The sequence below is a fragment of the Cordyceps militaris genome (assembly GCF_000225605.1).
Source record: "Cordyceps militaris CM01 unplaced genomic scaffold CCM_S00001, whole genome shotgun sequence".
Taxonomy (NCBI): domain Eukaryota; kingdom Fungi; phylum Ascomycota; class Sordariomycetes; order Hypocreales; family Cordycipitaceae; genus Cordyceps; species Cordyceps militaris.
The window spans coordinates 1,907,888-1,926,091 of record NW_006271969.1 but is presented as its reverse complement, the minus strand read 5'-3'; the positions used below and the strand labels follow the sequence as shown (position 1 = coordinate 1,926,091).

The 18,204-nt window shown below is 54.3% G+C and overlaps 11 protein-coding genes across 11 annotated transcripts in view; 7 read left to right on the top strand and 4 right to left on the bottom strand.

The window, feature by feature from the left end:
• CCM_00576 (Ser/Thr protein phosphatase) overlaps window positions 1-431 on the top strand; it is a gene marked incomplete at both ends in the record, with an annotated part of 852 nt that extends 421 nt beyond the window's left edge. The window contains one exon of the mRNA XM_006665736.1: window positions 56-431. Within this exon, the coding sequence (XP_006665799.1) occupies window positions 56-431 (376 nt within the window). The remainder of the gene's footprint in view (window positions 1-55) is intronic.
• Window positions 432-748: 317 nt separating this feature from the next.
• Window positions 749-2,131, bottom strand: CCM_00575 (Armadillo-type fold domain containing protein; the record flags this gene model as incomplete). The annotated part of the gene is made up of 1 exon (XM_006665735.1): window positions 749-2,131. One exon carries the CDS (start codon window positions 2,129-2,131, stop codon window positions 749-751), a length of 1,383 nt encoding a protein of 460 aa, XP_006665798.1.
• Window positions 2,132-2,928: 797 nt separating this feature from the next.
• On the top strand, window positions 2,929-3,246 carry CCM_00574 (uncharacterized protein; the record flags this gene model as incomplete). The annotated part of the gene is made up of 1 exon (XM_006665734.1): window positions 2,929-3,246. One exon carries the CDS (start codon window positions 2,929-2,931, stop codon window positions 3,244-3,246), a length of 318 nt encoding a protein of 105 aa, XP_006665797.1.
• A 937-nt stretch (window positions 3,247-4,183) lies between these two features.
• Window positions 4,184-6,503, top strand: CCM_00573 (FHA domain protein; the record flags this gene model as incomplete). The annotated part of the gene is made up of 6 exons (XM_006665733.1): window positions 4,184-4,192; window positions 4,434-4,573; window positions 4,929-4,960; window positions 5,054-5,226; window positions 5,315-5,523; window positions 5,573-6,503. 6 exons carry the CDS (start codon window positions 4,184-4,186, stop codon window positions 6,501-6,503), a joined length of 1,494 nt encoding a protein of 497 aa, XP_006665796.1.
• Window positions 6,504-7,082: 579 nt separating this feature from the next.
• Window positions 7,083-8,248, top strand: CCM_00572 (uncharacterized protein; the record flags this gene model as incomplete). Its single annotated transcript, XM_006665732.1, has 4 exons — window positions 7,083-7,120; window positions 7,287-7,450; window positions 7,519-7,850; window positions 8,180-8,248. 4 exons carry the CDS (start codon window positions 7,083-7,085, stop codon window positions 8,246-8,248), a joined length of 603 nt encoding a protein of 200 aa, XP_006665795.1.
• Window positions 8,249-8,521: 273 nt separating this feature from the next.
• CCM_00571 (uncharacterized protein) lies at window positions 8,522-9,720 on the top strand (the record flags this gene model as incomplete). Its single annotated transcript, XM_006665731.1, has 4 exons — window positions 8,522-8,896; window positions 8,943-8,969; window positions 9,022-9,262; window positions 9,542-9,720. 4 exons carry the CDS (start codon window positions 8,522-8,524, stop codon window positions 9,718-9,720), a joined length of 822 nt encoding a protein of 273 aa, XP_006665794.1.
• Window positions 9,721-9,820: 100 nt separating this feature from the next.
• On the top strand, window positions 9,821-10,489 carry CCM_00570 (uncharacterized protein; the record flags this gene model as incomplete). Its single annotated transcript, XM_006665730.1, has 2 exons — window positions 9,821-9,941; window positions 10,029-10,489. The coding sequence occupies 2 exons, from the start codon at window positions 9,821-9,823 to the stop codon at window positions 10,487-10,489; spliced, it is 582 nt and encodes a 193-aa protein (XP_006665793.1).
• Window positions 10,490-10,611: 122 nt separating this feature from the next.
• CCM_00569 (uncharacterized protein) lies at window positions 10,612-11,076 on the bottom strand (the record flags this gene model as incomplete). Its single annotated transcript, XM_006665729.1, has 1 exon — window positions 10,612-11,076. One exon carries the CDS (start codon window positions 11,074-11,076, stop codon window positions 10,612-10,614), a length of 465 nt encoding a protein of 154 aa, XP_006665792.1.
• A 1,993-nt stretch (window positions 11,077-13,069) lies between these two features.
• CCM_00568 (uncharacterized protein) lies at window positions 13,070-13,613 on the bottom strand (the record flags this gene model as incomplete). Its single annotated transcript, XM_006665728.1, has 3 exons — window positions 13,070-13,343; window positions 13,394-13,413; window positions 13,449-13,613. The coding sequence occupies 3 exons, from the start codon at window positions 13,611-13,613 to the stop codon at window positions 13,070-13,072; spliced, it is 459 nt and encodes a 152-aa protein (XP_006665791.1).
• A 468-nt stretch (window positions 13,614-14,081) lies between these two features.
• On the bottom strand, window positions 14,082-15,725 carry CCM_00567 (uncharacterized protein; the record flags this gene model as incomplete). The annotated part of the gene is made up of 5 exons (XM_006665727.1): window positions 14,082-14,203; window positions 14,241-14,507; window positions 14,571-14,760; window positions 14,816-15,094; window positions 15,561-15,725. The coding sequence occupies 5 exons, from the start codon at window positions 15,723-15,725 to the stop codon at window positions 14,082-14,084; spliced, it is 1,023 nt and encodes a 340-aa protein (XP_006665790.1).
• A 504-nt stretch (window positions 15,726-16,229) lies between these two features.
• CCM_00566 (uncharacterized protein) lies at window positions 16,230-16,926 on the top strand (the record flags this gene model as incomplete). The annotated part of the gene is made up of 4 exons (XM_006665726.1): window positions 16,230-16,266; window positions 16,366-16,514; window positions 16,587-16,655; window positions 16,717-16,926. 4 exons carry the CDS (start codon window positions 16,230-16,232, stop codon window positions 16,924-16,926), a joined length of 465 nt encoding a protein of 154 aa, XP_006665789.1.
• Between the last annotated feature and the right edge of the window lie 1,278 nt (window positions 16,927-18,204).

The window sequence follows — 18,204 nt, the reverse complement described above, 5'->3', positions numbered from 1 at the left end:
CAGGCCGGGTCGCCGACTTTCGCCGCATCGAGGGCTGGACGCCGGCGGCGCATAGCGAGGCGCACGCGCGCGATGCTGCGTGGCTGCGCGAGCAGGTCGCGGGGCAGCAGGCGTGCGACGACGGCAGACGCGTGCTGGTGGCCACGCACCACGCGCCGTGCGTGCGGGGGACGTCGTCACCGCAGCACGCAGACAGCCCGTGGTCCTCGGCGTTTGCCACCGAGATGCTGGCCGAAGGCGACTGGGCGCCCGTGCGGACGTGGGTGTTTGGCCACACGCACTACTCGACGGACATGGTGCGCGGGGGCGTGAGAGTCGTGGCCAACCAGCGCGGCTACGTCTTTCCTCCGAAGCCCGGCGCTGTTGGGAGTACCATGCAGGAGAGCGCCGTGTCGGGCGGCTTTGATCCCGGCAAGGTCGTTATCGTATAGCGACTTGGTCGCGGTGGAAACCGTCACCAGACGTAGAACAAGGTATCAAATGGGGCCATATATTTGTAGTCTTGATCTACTATTCTGTATTCATTGTATCGTGAGAGCAAAAAAAAAAGGTAAAGAAAAGGGCAAAAAGAACAGGAATCCGAGAAAGGATGCAATAATTTTTCCCAACCAAAACGCCTCATGTATAGATTCTATAGTTGAAATCAACCCAGACAAGGAAAATGCAAAAGTAACATCATGCGGAAGCACAACGGGTATCCAAGGGTCAAAGCTAGTATCGTCAGGTCATGTCAGAAGAAGCCTTAATTTTACTTCTTGCGTGCCTTCTTGACGTCCTCCGGCGTGTACTCTTGCGCAAAGTTGGCATCTTCCAAGCACTCCGACACAACGGGATTGACAAACATGTGCTTGTCCAGACCGCCGCGGAGGAGGAGCTTCATGACGGTCACCCGAAAGTACAGGGACCAGGTGTCGACCTTGGCGGCCCTGTTCTGCAAGCGCAGCTTGAGGCGGTAACCGTACTCGGCGCGGCCGTCCTCGGTGCGCTGGGAGGCGGGAACGCGCTCGTCCTTTTCGGGCATGTAGAGGGCGGTAGAGTAGTACGGGCCGACGCCGCGCTCGAGGGCGGTGACGACGCTAACGAGGGACTCGCGGAGCTCGCGGCGCGAGCGGCGCGAGGCCGATTTAGCGCTCATGCGGGCAAGCTCAGCGATGCGCCCGACGAGGCGCTGGGGGTCGTACTGCAGCTGAAAGGGCTTGCCAGTTTCGGCCTCGTAGGCGCGCGAGGACTCGTAAATGAGGGCGATGCACATGGCAGCGTTGGATTGCACATCGACGTCGCCGCTGTCGAGCTGGTCGATGATGGCGTCAATGGCGGCGTCCGCGTAGTCCGAGTAGTCGTCGACGTGGGCGGCGACAAAGCCCCAGCTGAGCAGGGCAGCGGACACGATGGCGGCGTTGTCGTGCGCCTCGATGCTCTCGCCGTCGCTCTGGACAATGTCGATGAAATACTCCATGGTCTCAAGGGCTGCTTCCTCAACACCGCCGCCGTACAGTACACTCATTGCGAGGGCGTATAGCGCCCACACGCGGCAGCTGTCGTCGTCGTCGTCGAGGAGGATCTGCTTGACGGCGCGGGCGGCGCCCTCGTACACCTCCATATCCTCGACCGTTCCAAGCGTGATGCAGTAGGCCTGCAGGCTGAGAAGACGCTCGCGGGGTGAGTCGCCGCGGTTGGCGCCCTTGAGGAAAGCGTCAGTGAGCGACGTGGCGGCGGTGTCGAGCCAAAGATGCGTGTCCTCCGAGTATCGGGTGCGCATGAAGCGGATAAAGGCGTCGAGGTACTGCTCGCGTAGCTCGGTGTTGTTGTGCTTGCGGTCCTGGATGGCCTGGAGGAGCGCTTCCGTATCGAGCGCTGGCCCGGCGGTGCTGCCGTCATCGGCGGGCGCATCGAGAGAGTCGGCCGAGTGGATGCTCGACATCATGTCGTCGAGCTCAAAGTCGCTGTCGTCCGAGTCGCTGTCGGACGCCGGGCGGCTGTGGGTGGTCGAGTGCGTGGGCGAGGTCAGTAGCGAGGCCATTGGGGAGCTGGTGCCCTGGGGCGTGACGGCACCCGAGGCGCGTCCCGACTTGACGGCCTTGCGGGACACTGTCTTATTGCCCTTGAGGGCCTTGACTCTGGCGTGGTTCATGATGGCGGGGAGGGTAGAGACTCTGCACAAGCGTAGCGAGCCGCGAGTTGGTATAGAAGGCTAGTCGATTCTGCGCCTGCAACAGTGTCGTTTGTGCAGGACCATGCAGAGATGGTTGGTAGGAGAGCGGCGGGTTGGATTGGCCAAGCAATGACGTTGCAGAAGCCTATTTCGTGTATCGTGCGATAAATTGTGTGGGGATCTTTGGAGACTATCTGTCCGAGATGCGGTGCGGCGAGAGTATCGTAGGTGCGCGGCACATGTGGACTATTTTGGTAAATGAGGAGTAGATGGATGGGCGACGGCAACGGGTCTTCAACGGCCTTGGGAATATTGTTAAGAGAAGAAAAACGGCAGGGAGGTTACGGATTGTGTGCGGTTCAAGAATAAAATAGCATGGTCATTTGGATGGGAAAATGGTGCGTGGGGTGTGGCGTGTGGCGTGTGGGTAGGGCAGTGACCATGACGTTGACTGATTCTCACGCATTACCTACTAAGGTACAGTGGCTGTATGTATGAACTTAATCCTGGCCCCAGCAGTGGACCTGCCATTGTAGTGCATTTGTCAACTGATTTGCAGCAGATTTGTATGGCGGGGTGTCTTGTCAGTGCCAGTGGAGCAGCGCGTGTCCAGCGCGTTCCGCTGGCGAGGAATTCAAGCATGGAAAATATAATTACTAGAATTGACGTTGAAATTCCTGACCGCTTCTCATGTGCCAACAATGCGTATCCGGAATATCTTGTACACCTAAAAGCCGTCCCCTCCTATGAGCTACAGTAAGTAGTCTTACCCCGCCATGTCCGATTTGGCTCAGCGTCCTCGTCCCAACCCCGCCAACCCACTGTCTATCCCGCTACCCGCCGCCATCCATCCACCTACATCCCTTGATCTCATCCACATCCCGACCGCTCAGCCTGTCGCTCTACCATGTGCAAAGTCACTCGGCCCTGTTCAGGTGCTAGCCGGAGCCATGCGAGTAGCTCTAGGCTACTTTAGGGACCTTGATTGCGACAAGAACACGAGGACATCATCAACCGATGCCCCGCGCGAGGAAGATGCCTCGGGATGCAGCCAGCTATCAGGGCTCGCCAACTCTCTCGATTCTGCTGCCTAAACTACAGTTCCAAATGGAGCTCATGCAGATCGTAGACCAGAGTTACCAGAGTTACGGTGCAGCCCCGTGGGTGGCGTGGGACTAGGCACGGCGTCACATTCTGCACGCTGGCCAGTGTCGTTCGAAACTAACGGTGAGAGCCCGGTGTACACTGTGAAGCAGAGCATGGAGGAGTACATTCCTCTCGGGTTTTATTTGTCAAGGGTCGGCGCTGCTCTTTCAAGTAAAAACAGATGGCAAAAAAGGCAACCGGGTGCTCTTTTATTGCCCGTTCAGGTGTCGTACAAGTGGCCATGACATGGAATCGGGGAGCCAGGTCCGCGGAGGCTTCCTTTCGTATTTCTGTGCACTACCTCAATACAACTACATTGTTGCATCTTGCGCTTCAACTTCGTGGCTGACGTGTTTGGGCGACCTCTGAATGGACAAGGCTGTGCGAAGCCGAAGCCTGATACTCGCCAAGCCTATCAAGGCTCACGGCACTAGAGATGGTGGCTGTCCAGTCCAGTTCTATGTAGGGATGAACTCATATATATTATATTAACATGAGAAGGTTGCTGAGAATTCTAGCATCTCTACGTATGTAGTTATAGACACAACAGACAGAGAAAAAAAGGTCGGCCAGCTAGCAGACCGTTAGAGAGGCCAGATCTCGCCCAAAGCCCGCAGCCTGAGCATGTCACACCATGAAGCACGCATAATTGCGGCACTGTGCTGACAGCGCCACAAAATGGTATATATGGGGCAAAAGTGATATGCAGACACGCTGTTGTCGTATTGAAACTGTGCCCAAGAATAAACCGGCGAGATAGGGCTCCAGCGCCAGAACGCTGCGTCTAGCCGGGCAGCAGAAGAATACGGTCAACTGTCGATTAAAGGCCGCTTCTATTTTCGCCGTCGCCTCTTGACATCGTTCCAACCAGCGTTTCATGGCAGCATGGGTCGCGTAATGGATGACTTATCCAGGTGCTCGAGTCCACGATAAGTGCCGTCACCATACCTAGGTAATTGGGTGCTACTGTACGAAAATGGCATGCTACACTGTACGTGACCAATGGTGGTCCTATGATAACGCTCAACAGTATTGTAAGCCAGCGCAACTGCTTCAGCTCCAGTCAACAGAATTATATGCCCCTTTGTAGCACGTTTTTATTTCTTTTAGAAACTTTCGCTATTTCTATTAGAAGAGTGGTGCTTGCGTGACCAACCTGGTTCTCTGCCGTGACCCCTCCTCGGTTCTGTCTGTACAGTGCGAATTTAGCCCCGCGTCGTGGCGGGGCTGCCACAGCTGCCTGGAGTTTGGCCTTGTGACACTGTGCGTGGAGCCGTGCGTGCGTGGAGAACATCGCCATCGGTACACGGTACACTCACATTCATGCCCCACCTGCTTCAACTTCACCATCACACGTTCACCTTCCAATCACGCCTGCTTCCCGTCTTCTCCTTACCTCAACATTCGTCGTCTCATTCCGAATTTAGGCGAGAGTCTTTCCTAAAAGCTGTCGGAGCATTTCAAGACACATTTTGCCTGCGTAACAACTCTCTCCGTCGCTGCCGCCCGTGACACAACCCGACCGACTGCATCTCCGAGCAATTAGCAGTTGGCAACATTCGTGCCTTTCTGCTCTTCCACACCTGACAAATTCTTTCTCAAATATCTTGTCCTCAACGGAAGATACCAGCGTCATGTCACGAGCATTAGGCGAAGGCGAGGGTACGCTTCCCCGCTCCTACAGTTCTTCCAATCAATACCACCCCGCTAACACAATCACAGTCATCGTAACCCTGTCGTGCCTAGCTCCGACAGACTTGAGCTTCCCACAGCGCAGAATCCTGTTGTCGAACCGGAAAAATACAGCTCCCATCGGACGAGCCTCGAAGAGAAGTTCGACCTTGGAGGCTCGAATGTATAATGCTTGGATCGACGCTCCTGTTATGTCACGGGAACACGCCGAGCTGAAATTCGACTCTCAAAGCCAGGTATACACCCCTTCTCTCCTCTTATCATATCCTCTTATCATCTCCTCTTAATCTGCATTTTACCGAGTCTACTAACACCGCCTCGTAGATGGTCTTCATTCGAGATGTTCGCTCCCTGCATGGAACCTATCACAACGACATCAAGCTGCGGCCGGGCCAGTCGCAGGCCCTTAGAAACGGAGATTCATTGAAGTTCGGTATCTGTATTGAACGTGGGCACGACCGCTTTCCCCAGTGTACGATGAAGATTGGTCTAGAGTTTGGTCAGGCCGGGCAGCAAGCTACAGCAGAACCCAGGTAAGCACAGAGCTTTAAGAGACAAAATTTGATTACTAACACGGTACAGTTTGCCTCAGGCTACCGTCTTTCAAGTCCCGGATGATACGGACTCCGAGGACATGGACGACGCAGATGAGATTGATTCTCAGGCTGCGTTCAGTAGCATCGACGATGACGAAGATCCAACCGTTCAGGCAAGTGCCGCCGTTCTCCGTGAGAATGGCTTACAGCTTGTTGAAGTGCGTGGATTCAAAACCTCGGACGCGATTGATCTTACATCCGAACCGGATCTTACCTCCGAGGATAACGCTCCCACTTCTAGCAGCCCGTTTTCTGACGACCCTCACCTACCTCATCCTAACTCCGATTATGTGCTCGGTGTAGTGGACTTCAACGACGATGAACCCGGGACTCTCAATAACGCGTCATCTGCGCTGCCCAGCGACGACTTCGCCCCTGCGACACGATTCAGAGAGATTGGCGGCGTAGATGTTGCTGATGACAGCGTGCCAGGCATGGAGGGGCCGCTCTCCGAGGATCAGCATCTATCCGCGATCTCGGATATCATTCCTTCTGTGAGCAAGGCGCGATCGCTCGGGGAGTTATCCGGGAAACCGGAATACTTTCTTGCAAGAGAGCAAAACAGATTCTGTATCCAACATTCTGTCACGCCACGCGATGCACAGACACAAGAGGAAACACACGTCCCTGAACATTCCAATAACACGGAGGAGACATCAGTTCCTTGTGAGAGCAGCTTAAAGAAGCGAAAGTTTGAGCAAATCTCGGCTTCAATCCCTCCTGATGATTCATTTGAAACTCCCGGCGCCTCTCCATCTCAGGAGGCTCAACAGGTTCGAGCACGAGACGTGAGAACCGACGTCGATACAGACCTTGCCTACAAACGCGTAAAGGCTGCTGCGGAGTATGTTGGGCTCATGGCTATTGGAGGCGTCGCCGTCATTACTGCTCTTATTGCGACAGCCCCCACCTTCTGATCTTTTTTTGTCTTTTCCACCCTCAGTTGAGGACATCCCATACCAACTTTTGCTCTGATCGACTTGTCTACGTTTTTTTACCACGAGAGTTTGCTTTAGCACCTGGCTTGACTCGACTGTATTGTGCTCTTGTTCATGGAATTATTGAGTGGCGTTGCGAATTTAGGATGACGCAGGATTGAGGCTTTATGGATAATGATGATTAGTTTCTAGGACCAGTTTTAGGTATATACCACGCCTATATCTGGGTTTTTTTCAACTCTTGTTTACACATGCTTTTATCAACTCACAAAGTTGTCGGTATATATTATGGTTGCGAAATCGTACAGAGTAAGCGCGATTTTCACTGTACCTACCCAACACTCCCCATTGTACCATTGCAACAGCTTACTTCGCCTCGTCTAGTATGATGTTCAGAAGTACATCTCTGACAAGTGAACAGCTCTGCTTATGTGGTCGCGAGGTTCAATCTGATTTCTGTGCTTACTTACAATCTACATGTCACAAGTCTATCTCAGCCGCAAAGAGGATATAAGCAGGTGTCAGCTTTGAGTACATCAACAACGTTAGGACATCGACATGTTTGAGCCCGTCGAGGGAGAAGCGAAGCCGAAGCCGTAATGGTATTCTTAGCTACGCGTATCACGTTTCACATCTACACCAGATTACGGATACAGAAAAGCAATTATTCGTACAGTCCCCCGCCCGCCACCCGTTCAAATCAATGCAAGGCTCTCTTCCCGGGGCCAGCTTTACCCTTTGTCGCATCGGGCCCCCGCACAGACAGCGATTGTTTCTGCACGATGATGCGACAAAGAGTGCCATCCATGGACAGGGGTTTCTGGGGGGGCGCCTGGCTCGTACTCTCGTGTCTGTCTACCCGGTTCTGTGGAAATTGGAAAGCAAAAAAAACGCAGACGCCACGTCTACACCGGCCCGGCCCCCCGGTACGGACACGGACTACATAGAACAAACGCCACAACAGCCAGCCCCCTCTCCCCCGTCGTATAACTAGATGAACGGTTTGCCAGCCGCGGCAAAAAAGAAGCCATGCAGGCTCTCCGAGACATGCTCGGGATCCTCTGGAGCGGCTCCCTCTCCCCGAGGCAAGGGCAGCCTCGACTAGATCTACATGGAGGAAACGGTGAGACAGACAAGGGGCGTCGGACCCGAGAGCCGTGGGGGCGTGAATGCAGTCCGACGGGCAATATCCGTTTACTATCTCTTGGGGGCCGTTGCTCATCTGACAAGCCTTCTCTCCCCCCCAGCCAGCCAGCCACCTCAGAGAGAGAGACACACACACACACACACGCCGTCGCTCCCGCGCGCGGCGCCACCCTCTTTGGGGTCCGCGCTGATAAAAATACGCCGCTGAAAAATAGACGAACGGCGTACTGGGTCGAAGGGCGGAGAAGATCTGTAATGAAAAAGGGAACGGGAAACAGAAGCAGAAACGCTGGCCCGAAACATGTTTTAGCCCCCCCCCCCCTGCCCTCGTTCAGCGCATGCCCCAGAGCTTGGCTCTGGCGATCGAAGTTCTTTCTGTCACCCCTGAACTACATAATATGCGCTTTTTCGATATTGTGCAAAATGTATCCCCTTTTTTAATTTTGGGGGCCGCGGGATTGTTACATTCAAATCTCTGCCCCCTTGTCAGAAAAAACGTGGGAGGAAAGGGTTACATGTGGCGAGCCGCGCCCGGCCCCCCCTTTGGCTCTCCCTTGCAGGACTTCCCTTTAGTATAATTTTTTTTCTTTCCTTTTTGTGGCATCACATGGTCTTCTTTCCATGAACGATTTGTCTAAATTGAGATTCTGTTGCATCAGTTGACACTGCCGCAGCAACGCCGGGCGTCTGACAGCAAGGGGGGGCTGTCCGTGGGATTCGCTTTGCAGCAGGTGCACGTTTTTGTGGGTGTGATGAAATGAAACTAGAAATCAAATATAGGTCTTTATTTTTTTTCATGATACGTATCACTGAAGCCGGGGAGGGGGGGTTGACTGGTCGAAGAAGAGACAATGGCAGGAACCGGATCGTGGCGAATGCACAAACTTCCCTCGTTCGTTGTCCCGTTGTTCCGGGAGGGGCCGGACCGGATCTGGCTACTGACTCGTCGTAATTATAGAAAACCACGAGAAGCAATAAAAGTTGTTGAAGTCGAGACAACTAGTATGCACACGCCCGCCTTTCCCCCCTCCCCTCTCTTGCCAGCCTCGTTCTGTTGCCGCGGCGCGTTGTCGTTGATCTTTTCCCGGCGAAATTTCAGCTGCTTTGTGCGTGAGCTGCGGCAGAAAGAGTGGTACCAAATTCGTCATTTGAAGAAAGTTGTTTCGGTTCCATCTGCCCGTTCGGGCTTGTTTGAGATGAGCTCTTTGGCGGGCGTTTCGCAGGTTGTTAGTTGGCTTACGCATCGAAACATTGCACCGGGGCACTACTAAGCTTGGCGATGGCCGGCCTCGTCTTCCGGTATGACGGAAGTGGTTGGTTGAGTCACCACAATGTCCAATGTATCGCGTAGCTGCTGCATGTCTTGTGCTTTGCATCGAGGAGAGCAAAAGCCATCCATCGACCAGCCCGGCAAGCCTCACTCCTCCGCACCGTGGCTGACTTGGGCCGCACGCCCTCCCCATGGCGGAGAGAGAGGCAAAGACGGCTTGCATATTCGTGCCTAAATGTTCGGCTGATCCCCCTCGGCTCGGGTCGCCGCAACCCTCCCTGGACAGCCTGTAGAGCAAAGGCTGTAGCAAGGCGCAGCCTGGGTAGGAAGTAGGAGGCTGACTTGCTTCATCAGGCTCAATTTTATGGCAGTGAAGGTGCAAAGCCTATGAGCCCTCGGTTTCCTGTTGTAGCAGAGCTGTTATGGCCGATTGTGCCGTCATTCTCCATGTTGTGCTCTCCCGCGCCACGCAAGTCACATTGACGTGTCGTGTGCTTTTTCCATTATAGGTCATGTAAAATATGTACACGTCAATTCTGATCAGCAAGGGATCCCTGACCTCTATCAAGAGGCACAGGCGCGCCGGCCGGGTCCGTCCCAGCCAGCCCGGTGACTACGCCAGTCAGATTCAGCCAGATTATACAGCTCGTTCAAGTCCATATTCCTACAATGTGCAGACTTTCTAACACCGGCTGTCGTGTAGAAGAATTGTACGCCTCCGACACTGACTGCAGCTATCATGCCGCCTCGGCCCCTGGTCAGTTCTCTGGCGACATATGAGTGGGAGCGTCGTCTTCCTCCCACCCAATGTCCAGCTCAAGGAGCACCGCGGCACCAGAACGAGACAATCTTACATTGTGTACTATATTCGTACATAGCCATGCAGGGCCTGCCAGAAGAGAGCACTCAGCGGATGAGAAGGGGGGGATGCGGCGCATCATTTGCGGCTTCCCATCCGTACTGGCTACGATCTGCATCGCCGCGCTGCTCATCTAGATTCGGTCTCATACGCTGACAACCTACAAGGTTGTATCAAGGACTCTCCGTCACAATCAGAGGCAAGTCCCGATCACATTGCATCTAGGCAGCCGACAGGCACAACCACAAGGAATATTCCGTAGTACGTTGCCAAGCCTGCCAGACGCAAGTCTCGGAACAAGAGCACGCGACCGGGCCCGCAGATCCAGGGCCAAGATGGGCTGCCGCGATGGGATTTTTGTTGCCACGATTCCGAGAGACCCATCCTCACCCGTCCGATCGCTTGTCCGTTGCCGCCGTATACTCTCAGGCGAATGACTTCAAATGGCTGGGGGAGGGTGTAAGCAGCGCATGGGGTAGCGAAGGTGCAACAGGAAGTGTTCTGTGCACAACCGCCTGCCGCGCTTCCCGCGGGATCGGCACATTCTGGAATGTCGGCCAAAGAGAACGACAGGTTCTTGAGATCAACATTTCCTATTTTCAGCAGCAGTCCGGGGCCGCCCAAGCTGAGCAAGATTTGTCGTTGGCGATCGATCAAGCTCTGCCGGCAGGAAGCGGCTCGGATAACTAACGATGCGGTCCGAAATCAACGCTGCCTTCCATTGCTTTTGTCAAACAAGATGAGCTCATTGATCACAGCTGAGCGTGGCGTGTCTCGTTTCCTTTTTTTAGCAACGACAAGACTCTCGGATCCTAACCAGTACTGACACACGTGCAAGCCCGGCACTTGCTGTTCAATCTCGTTTCGCCAGCAGCCAGAATCGCAACGCTGTGTATCCGTATGAGCGTGTCTTGTCTGTCTCGGCACATGCGAGCTCGGCGGAAGCGACGCCAATCTAGTCTGTAGTTTAAATAGCTTTTCGTCTGGAAATGAAAAACAGTCTCAGGCGCGGCGAGACAAGTAGGCTCAACATACCACTGAATAGATGGAGAGGGGGGGGTGAGGCGGAGATATCGCGCCATGTCATCTGTCGTTTCTGCCCCTCGTTGCTTTTTCTGGTTCAAAAGAAATAAGGCGCTGAATGAAGGACAGGCGAATGTTGCTGCCAACCTGCGTGCCAGATCTGCAGGCGTGTCTCGGCCGCTCGACGACGAGCGGGTGACGGTTGGCTGAGACATGCCTCGTTTTTCGCGAAATTGTGCAAAGGATATGCGCATCGTTACCGTCGCCCCCCTTGTCTGCCAACGTCGTGCCGTTACAGCCGATACAAGTCATGAACAAGACGGGGAGGGGGGGCACAACAGCTGAAATGCCTCGCCGCCTCTATGCGCATCACAAAGATGTCCGATACGGTGATTTTCACCTTCTCTTTCCGATACGCGCTGTATATATATATAAATATATATATATATATATATCATGACGTAATAAAAAACTGCACACCAGCCGGGCGGCAGCATCGGCATCGGGCCATGGAACCTGGAAAACGGCATCAAGATTAGTCCATGTGCGTAATCTCGATTGCATCGCTCCCTTCCCCCTGTCATCCAATCACCATCTGTTCCGGCTACTCTCTCTCTTTGCTCCGTCCAAGTTGTCAACCACGCGGGTCAACGATCAAGCATCGGGTGTAGGGCCCCCCCGGCGGGCAATGCAATCTCAAAGTTCACTCCTGCAGTCAGCCAACTTGTCTTTGACTTAATATACCCTTTTTCTCATACAGTTTTGTTCAAGGGAGCAGACAAGTGAGAAATCATGCGCGCGCGTGCATTGTCGGGCTGCAAATTAGCCTTTGCCCGCGCATTCAGCCCGTTTCAGCTCCTCGTTACCCTCGCTTCGGTCCAGTTGACAACCCAAATAGATACACGCCTATTCTTTTTGCCCGCGTGACACTTTTCTCTCGCTTGCGGCGCTGGCGTGGCACCCCCACCGCGGAACTGTCATGTTGGCCCGTAGCCATGTTGGGGAAGTGCCGAAATAATTCTCCTGAGCCTCGGTGACATGCTCTACCTTGCCGTCTGGTTGTCGAGGTGAGTCGGTATAAGGGGCAACCACTCTCTTCAGTCACGCAAGGCTGCATGTCATTATCCTCTTGATGATACATGTTGGTTCTCGGCAGCAGCTTACCCTACAGGCTGGGTAAACTTATCAATCAAGGCCACCTCGCGTCTCGGAACTGTTATCACCAGCGGCAGTTTTTGTCAGCCACTGCTTTTCATTTAGTATGCCAGCTGCGTACAAAGAGCTTGCCTCTGCACTGAGTCAACAATTCCACAACCAGGATAGGATTCCATCGTGCTAGCAATCAAATTAAACTCGTCACTCCAAGAATTCCTCACCAAACCCCCCCCATGACATCGGTGGGCATGGCTCAACTCGTACAGTAGCGGTAAAAGCTCCAGGGCTGCTTGGCCAGCCGGCAGGCAAGTCTTGGCGTATACAGTCGCATCGGGCTTTTAAGAGGTTCCTGGTACATAGGTAGTCTAGGCTGCTTTCTCATCGGTGAAGGTTGCACTACATGCACGCCCTAGCATTAGTAGGGGAAATCTACCGGTACACTAACGGGCTGACTGACGTTTGCAATAAACGAACGAACCAGGCTGACGAACGAACGAGTAATAAAAAAAAACGCCGGGCGTCTTCGGCCTTGGCTGACTAGATGGTCAGGAGCCCCAATCCTTCGGCAGCCTCATCTAGCACAAGATGTTCCCAGCTCTGACCCCCCATGCTGTGCTGCAGTGGATTGGTGTTGGGTAGACCGGGTACACAACCCGTGCGCCCTGCGTCGGCGATAGGGGCGTGTGAGTTTCTTTACGCGAGAGCGCAGTGAGATGAGGTGGTGTGCGCTGACAATCAATGTCATCAAGCAACGGGTCAACATCCTATAAGCTGGCGGGCGCTTTGCAAACAAGTGTTTTAGTACCAGCGTAGCGGCGCGATTTGAGATTGCCAAAGAAAGCATCGAATTGCTCGACGTGTGCGCGCGCGACATACTGGTACAGCAGAGTGGTGGGGTGTTAGTCGTGACTGCGATCTACCTGTACATAGTTATGACGGCCGCCAAGATTGATCCATTCCCTGTCATGCATGGGGGGCGGCGAGAAATGCCGCAGTTTGTTTCGTTGGTGGACTACGACGAAATTGGCAGCTCTCCAGAGAGCGACTGAGTTCTATGCCAACTGCCGACTCGCGTCTCTCTTTGCGCGCCATTCAGCCCTCGGAGCTCCGTCTCGGCGGAGCAAGGACATAGAGAAGGACAAATGCAACACTAGAAGAATCAAACTCAGCTGCTTGGTACAGCAAGCTGTCCGCATCGGAGACTGTCGTGGCTCGCACAGCTGTTCCAGCCCCTATGGCTAGAAACCCCCATGCCATCATCGGCATGTAATCGATCTGCGCATCGGCGCTGAGCACTCCGCTCCAGTGAATTTTTCTTTCTGTCCCTGGTAATCGCACAGACGCTACGCTGAAGGCAATCTGGTGGCTAGTGCGGGACGAGGGACAATGTAACGTCGGGAAAAGACCGAGGCTAACCCTGACGAGTAATAATTAACCTACCAGGTGGACGGCACTGCCAGATCTGACGTACCTCGTGTCGCGGTCGATCTAGCGCCCCCAAAAAGGGTCCAGTGGTGCTTGGTAATTCGTCGCAGCTGCCGTTGCGCCCATTCGGAGTCGACGCGGCACCCAAAAGGTTTGGTGGAAAGATCTCGTGAGCACGGTGCAGACCGCCGCGAATCTGCAACACAGCCATATTTCCCTCGTTCAATCGTGACAAGCAACATGCTTTGTGGCGCTGTCATCCAGCAAGCAGCACCTTCATCTGCCGCTTAGTGGTCCGCAACCCAAATCCTATCCGCGTAATCTGTAATTCGGAGAAACTTTCGATTCGGGCCCGTGTCGCGAAATGACCAAAGTTTATTCAGCTTATTGCATGAATTACTGCGCTCGAGGTTGGTACTGGAGTTGGATGAGTCTGCCTGCAGCTCGGTTCGAGGTCTGTGACATGCGTCTACGGATTTGTACCTGGCACATTTTGCAATGCGACAAAGCAGCGCACTTTGCCATGGTAGAAATCTTCTTCAAACGAATGCAAGGAATAGTTGTTGGTAGCGAGGATTTCCGCTACCCTAAAGGTCGGGCTACTTCGCGACCAGAGTCGCCGTTTGTTTGTCGGGTAATTGCTCTTCGATATAAGAGCAGAGATGTGTATTATCACCAACTAGTTGGCCGCGGAGGACCCGGGGTGGTACGCCACACCACAGTCAGGCGTCTCAAGCGGTCGGTGAGTCGTGACTGTGCTCAGCTGGGGCTGGCATAATCGGCGATATGGCGGCGTGCGAACTGGCCCCGGTGGCGACCACCGATCCAAGATCCTTACGATCCCAAGGACACACATCACAGAAACCCGAAGGAGGCACGGATCTTGTTTGCCGCAGGCCGACTTGGCCGGATGTTACGGGCACGACACGACGGTGACAAAAGGCTGCAGAATGATGGTAGCATGTTTGACAAAGGCCGTATTGTCCCTTTTCCCTTTCATGTCTAGCAGTTTTCTGCGGGGGCGTGCCAACTTGTCGGGTGGAAGACCTTTTGGGGAGGATGCCGCGCGCCCGGTTGTCGCTGAGAGTAGTAATTGGGCGGCGCACTGACTTCTAGTTTGGCAAATGAGCAGCCACGCAACCACAAGTGGGAATGCGAATATAACTACCTGACTGCACCTCGTAATTGTAGGCGCTGACAGTGGGCTGGGGATGGGGAAGGAAGGTGGGCGCCATCACCACCGCCAAGAGAGTTTGACAACAGTGATGAGGACCGACAGGACCGACAGTCGGTGGCTCGGTCGCCTGGAGCACCGTGCCAAGAGCGCGGTAGCCAACGCCACCGCCACGAGAGCCGCCCTAGGGCCGTTGTGAGGGCGGGCCTGGGTTCAGTACCCGGTCTGGGGGTTGGTACTGGTGATGAAACGGAACCAGCGTATGGGGACAGGTCACCGGTGCGACAAGCCAGTTTGCCAACGAGAAAGCCTAACAGCTGCCACGGACTCCACAGACAGTGATGAAAGAGTCGGTGTTGACTCTTCTGAGGGCCCGGGTCCGCAGCCAGTTGATGTTCGCAATAGTAGGTTACCAGTATCCCTATGACCTCGGAAAGAGGGGCGTGCCACTGTTGGAAGCATCGGAACCTCTGAGCTGTCCTTTCCGACAGAGACAAGCAGGCCTGGTCACCACTGGCCTCAGAATGATGGAAAGAGTTTTTTTTTTTTCCGTTTCAATGCTTCGTATTCGGGCCATTCATTTATTCCGTCTGGCCCTACCGAGACATGGCGAGGTTTTGCGAGGTTGCATCGAGTTCCTGTTCTTACGTGGCCTGGCTAAACCGAGAGCTTATTTCCTGCGGTGGAAAACCTTAGCGGAAGGGGAACGGGGACATGCACGATCTGTGGCAGGCAGTTTGAAAGCTTGTAGGCGATGGCCGGGGGCGTGTGTAGTCATGGGCGGATATGTCCGTCGCGTTACTCCCTGTAATGATGACATGGAGGCCGACCTGGGTCGATCGTAAGTCTCTTGAGAGAAAAGGCGAGATATCTAGTAAAGCGGGCGAGACACAGAGGTTGGGCGCGGTTTCGCGTCGGCCGCAAGAAGGGATGCGATGCGATGCGGGATGGTGAAAGGCGGTTACGAGGTCAGGAGGGTCATGCCGGTATGCAACTGTCGGCTGAGGCTCTATGTGCCAATGTGGTCCGGATCTGGTGATGCTTGGGGCGCTGGTGGGTGTTAGGATGCATGTCTTGGTCCTCCGAGTTGGCCGACGGGTGACAGGCGACGAGCAACAGCGGACAATCCGCGGTGAGGTGGCTGGTCATGGTACATGAGGCAAACGGAGCTGTTGCAGCGAGCCCCGGAATCGCATCATCGCTCCAACGTGCGTCATACTGAGTCTTTGTCCCCAATTCAAATCAACGAGGCGTGCCTAGTTGCCAATTAGTTACAGAGACGGACGGGCTGCGTATCAGGCTCACCACTCACGGGAGAGGATTGGATTGCGCCACGCTCCGGAGCAAACACGACTCCGCCAGGCGTATCGAGGAGGGCCCTATCAGCAGCCGTGGTTGAAACAAGACACGATTCGCTCGCAGTCCATGGGTGGCCATGTGCATGCAGAGGTTGAAGCAAGACAAGGGCCGAAACTGCAGAGAGGCGCATCATGGTGGTTGGACGGTGCTGGTTGCAAGCTGACCCAGCTGGCTGTTGGCGCTGAGCTTCCTCTTTCCTCCTGTCATGCGGCCCCCTTGGCCTCGCAGTTCTGTCAAGGGCGTCTAGAAAGAGGGCCTACTTGCATTTGTGATTGCATTTGTCGTCTTGACGGCATGGCGATCATGTATTGGCTACACGGCCTGCAATATTGTCTGTAGGCGCTGTCAAATCAGGACAGAGATCTGGCATCATCGCGATCAGGCGATCGATGCTGCCCCACTCCAAGAAAACCGCACATGTACTCCGTAGTTACTTGGTGTGGCAAACAGGAAGAAACGTCGCCTGGACGGGAAGAAAACAAAGAACCGTACCAGTATGCGTTGGCGCCGGTCGTACAAGATCGTTGTCCATCTGCCGTTGCCAAACTGCCGAACAATACGGATACAAGACAAATACTGGTACTAGGGAACCAAGTTGACAAGTGACGGGTCCTCTCAGCTGCCCTCTCACGAGCCTCGGATGGATCAAAGCTGTGTGGCTGGCTGGCGTGGCTTGAGGCTGGGCCGCTTCTTCAGCACACGCCCCCCCCTTGCTCCCTTGTTGGCCCGTTCTTGCAGATTGGAACCCAGCCCAATTATTCGCCTCTTATTAATACAATAGTCACCTCTTGACCGACCTCATTTTGATCAAAAAGCCTCTCGCGCGGGCCTGATCTCCATCGCAGAACAGAGTCCCCGCCCCGAGCACCGGCCGCGGCGCCCAGTCAGCACCCATCCTGCGTTTGGCTCGCGTCGCCAAGCTCCAGAAAGAAACCACGAGGCCGTCCGCCCCTCTCCCACAGCCCGCGCGCATCTGCTCTCCTTCATCTGACCGGCAAACAAAAGCCCAAGCTCAAAGGCATCGGTTGGTCCTGGCCGGTTTCGATGAAATCAGCAGAGCCACGAGGTCGCCGAGGGGTCCCCGGCCGAAATGACAAGGTGTGCAAACGAGCCCCGTTGTTGCAAAAGAAAGAATAAAGCTTCCAGAAGACCAGGGCGGCCATGCCGATGGGACGTCGCAATATACTACGGAGCCATGCCATAATACAACCAGCACATATGCACCCGGGTTGAAATGCACCGGCCCAAAAAGCCAGCGTTAGGTAGGGTGTGCGAGGCCGAAACAGAGCTACAGAAAACGGCACAGACTGGCAATAAGAACATGTCGAAGCAATACAACACATGATGTATCTAGGTTGAGCGGCGTCAGCAGAAACCAAAAACTCTGGAGCCCGTCACGCGCGGGCTCCCTCCTCCCTCCGGACCCTGCCAAGCAATTTCTCGACGGCAGGCTTGCAGGTCAACCAAGTGGTGTGTGTTAGTCCATGCTTGTGCATCAAGATAATGTCGGACCAGCGGGCGATGCAGAACGACAAAGCGAGCCAAGCCCTCCCTACGTAATGTGGCCGATCCCGCATGCTACGCTGATGATCTAGACGTTGAATAATGCACATGCGAAAATGAACGAACAAGGGGGCAGCCAACCAGAAGCCGCGTCTGGTTTCTCACCGCCGTCATTTCACGACAAGGCCGCGGCCCCCCTTCCCTCCTCATGCAGGCTGTCAGGATACGTAGGAAGGAGTCATAATTCTCCTACATGAGTATACATGAGTATACATGAGTATTGATTCTACACGTACACGCCCCCCCATGCACATGTGCAGACGAAAGAGAAAGAAGAAGAAGGTTAGCTGTACCTCGTGAGCCTTGTATGCCACATCTGCCTGCTCTGTCTGCATTAGTAAAATGAGCACAGAGGTACATGCCCGAAATAGACAAATAGGCTCTCTGCCAAGGCTGCACGCAGGCCGAGGAAGAAATTGGAATGGAAAACTAAAAATAGGCGTATAATAAGCATCAGACCACAAATGAAAATTATATCCTGGCACAGACGGTGAAATGATAGTCAGACTTGTTGTTGATGGGTGTAGACTGGCAAAACGAAGACATCTTGGCAATCATCGAGACGACGTATAGTGTCTCTTGTGCGATTCAGGAACAAGACAAATTAAATTACTAAAGGACAAAGGATCCTCGTCAGATGAGCCGATGCTCCAATGCTGCAATGCGAGCCGGGGTTTTCATACATTGCTGCGTACTTCGTACGGCC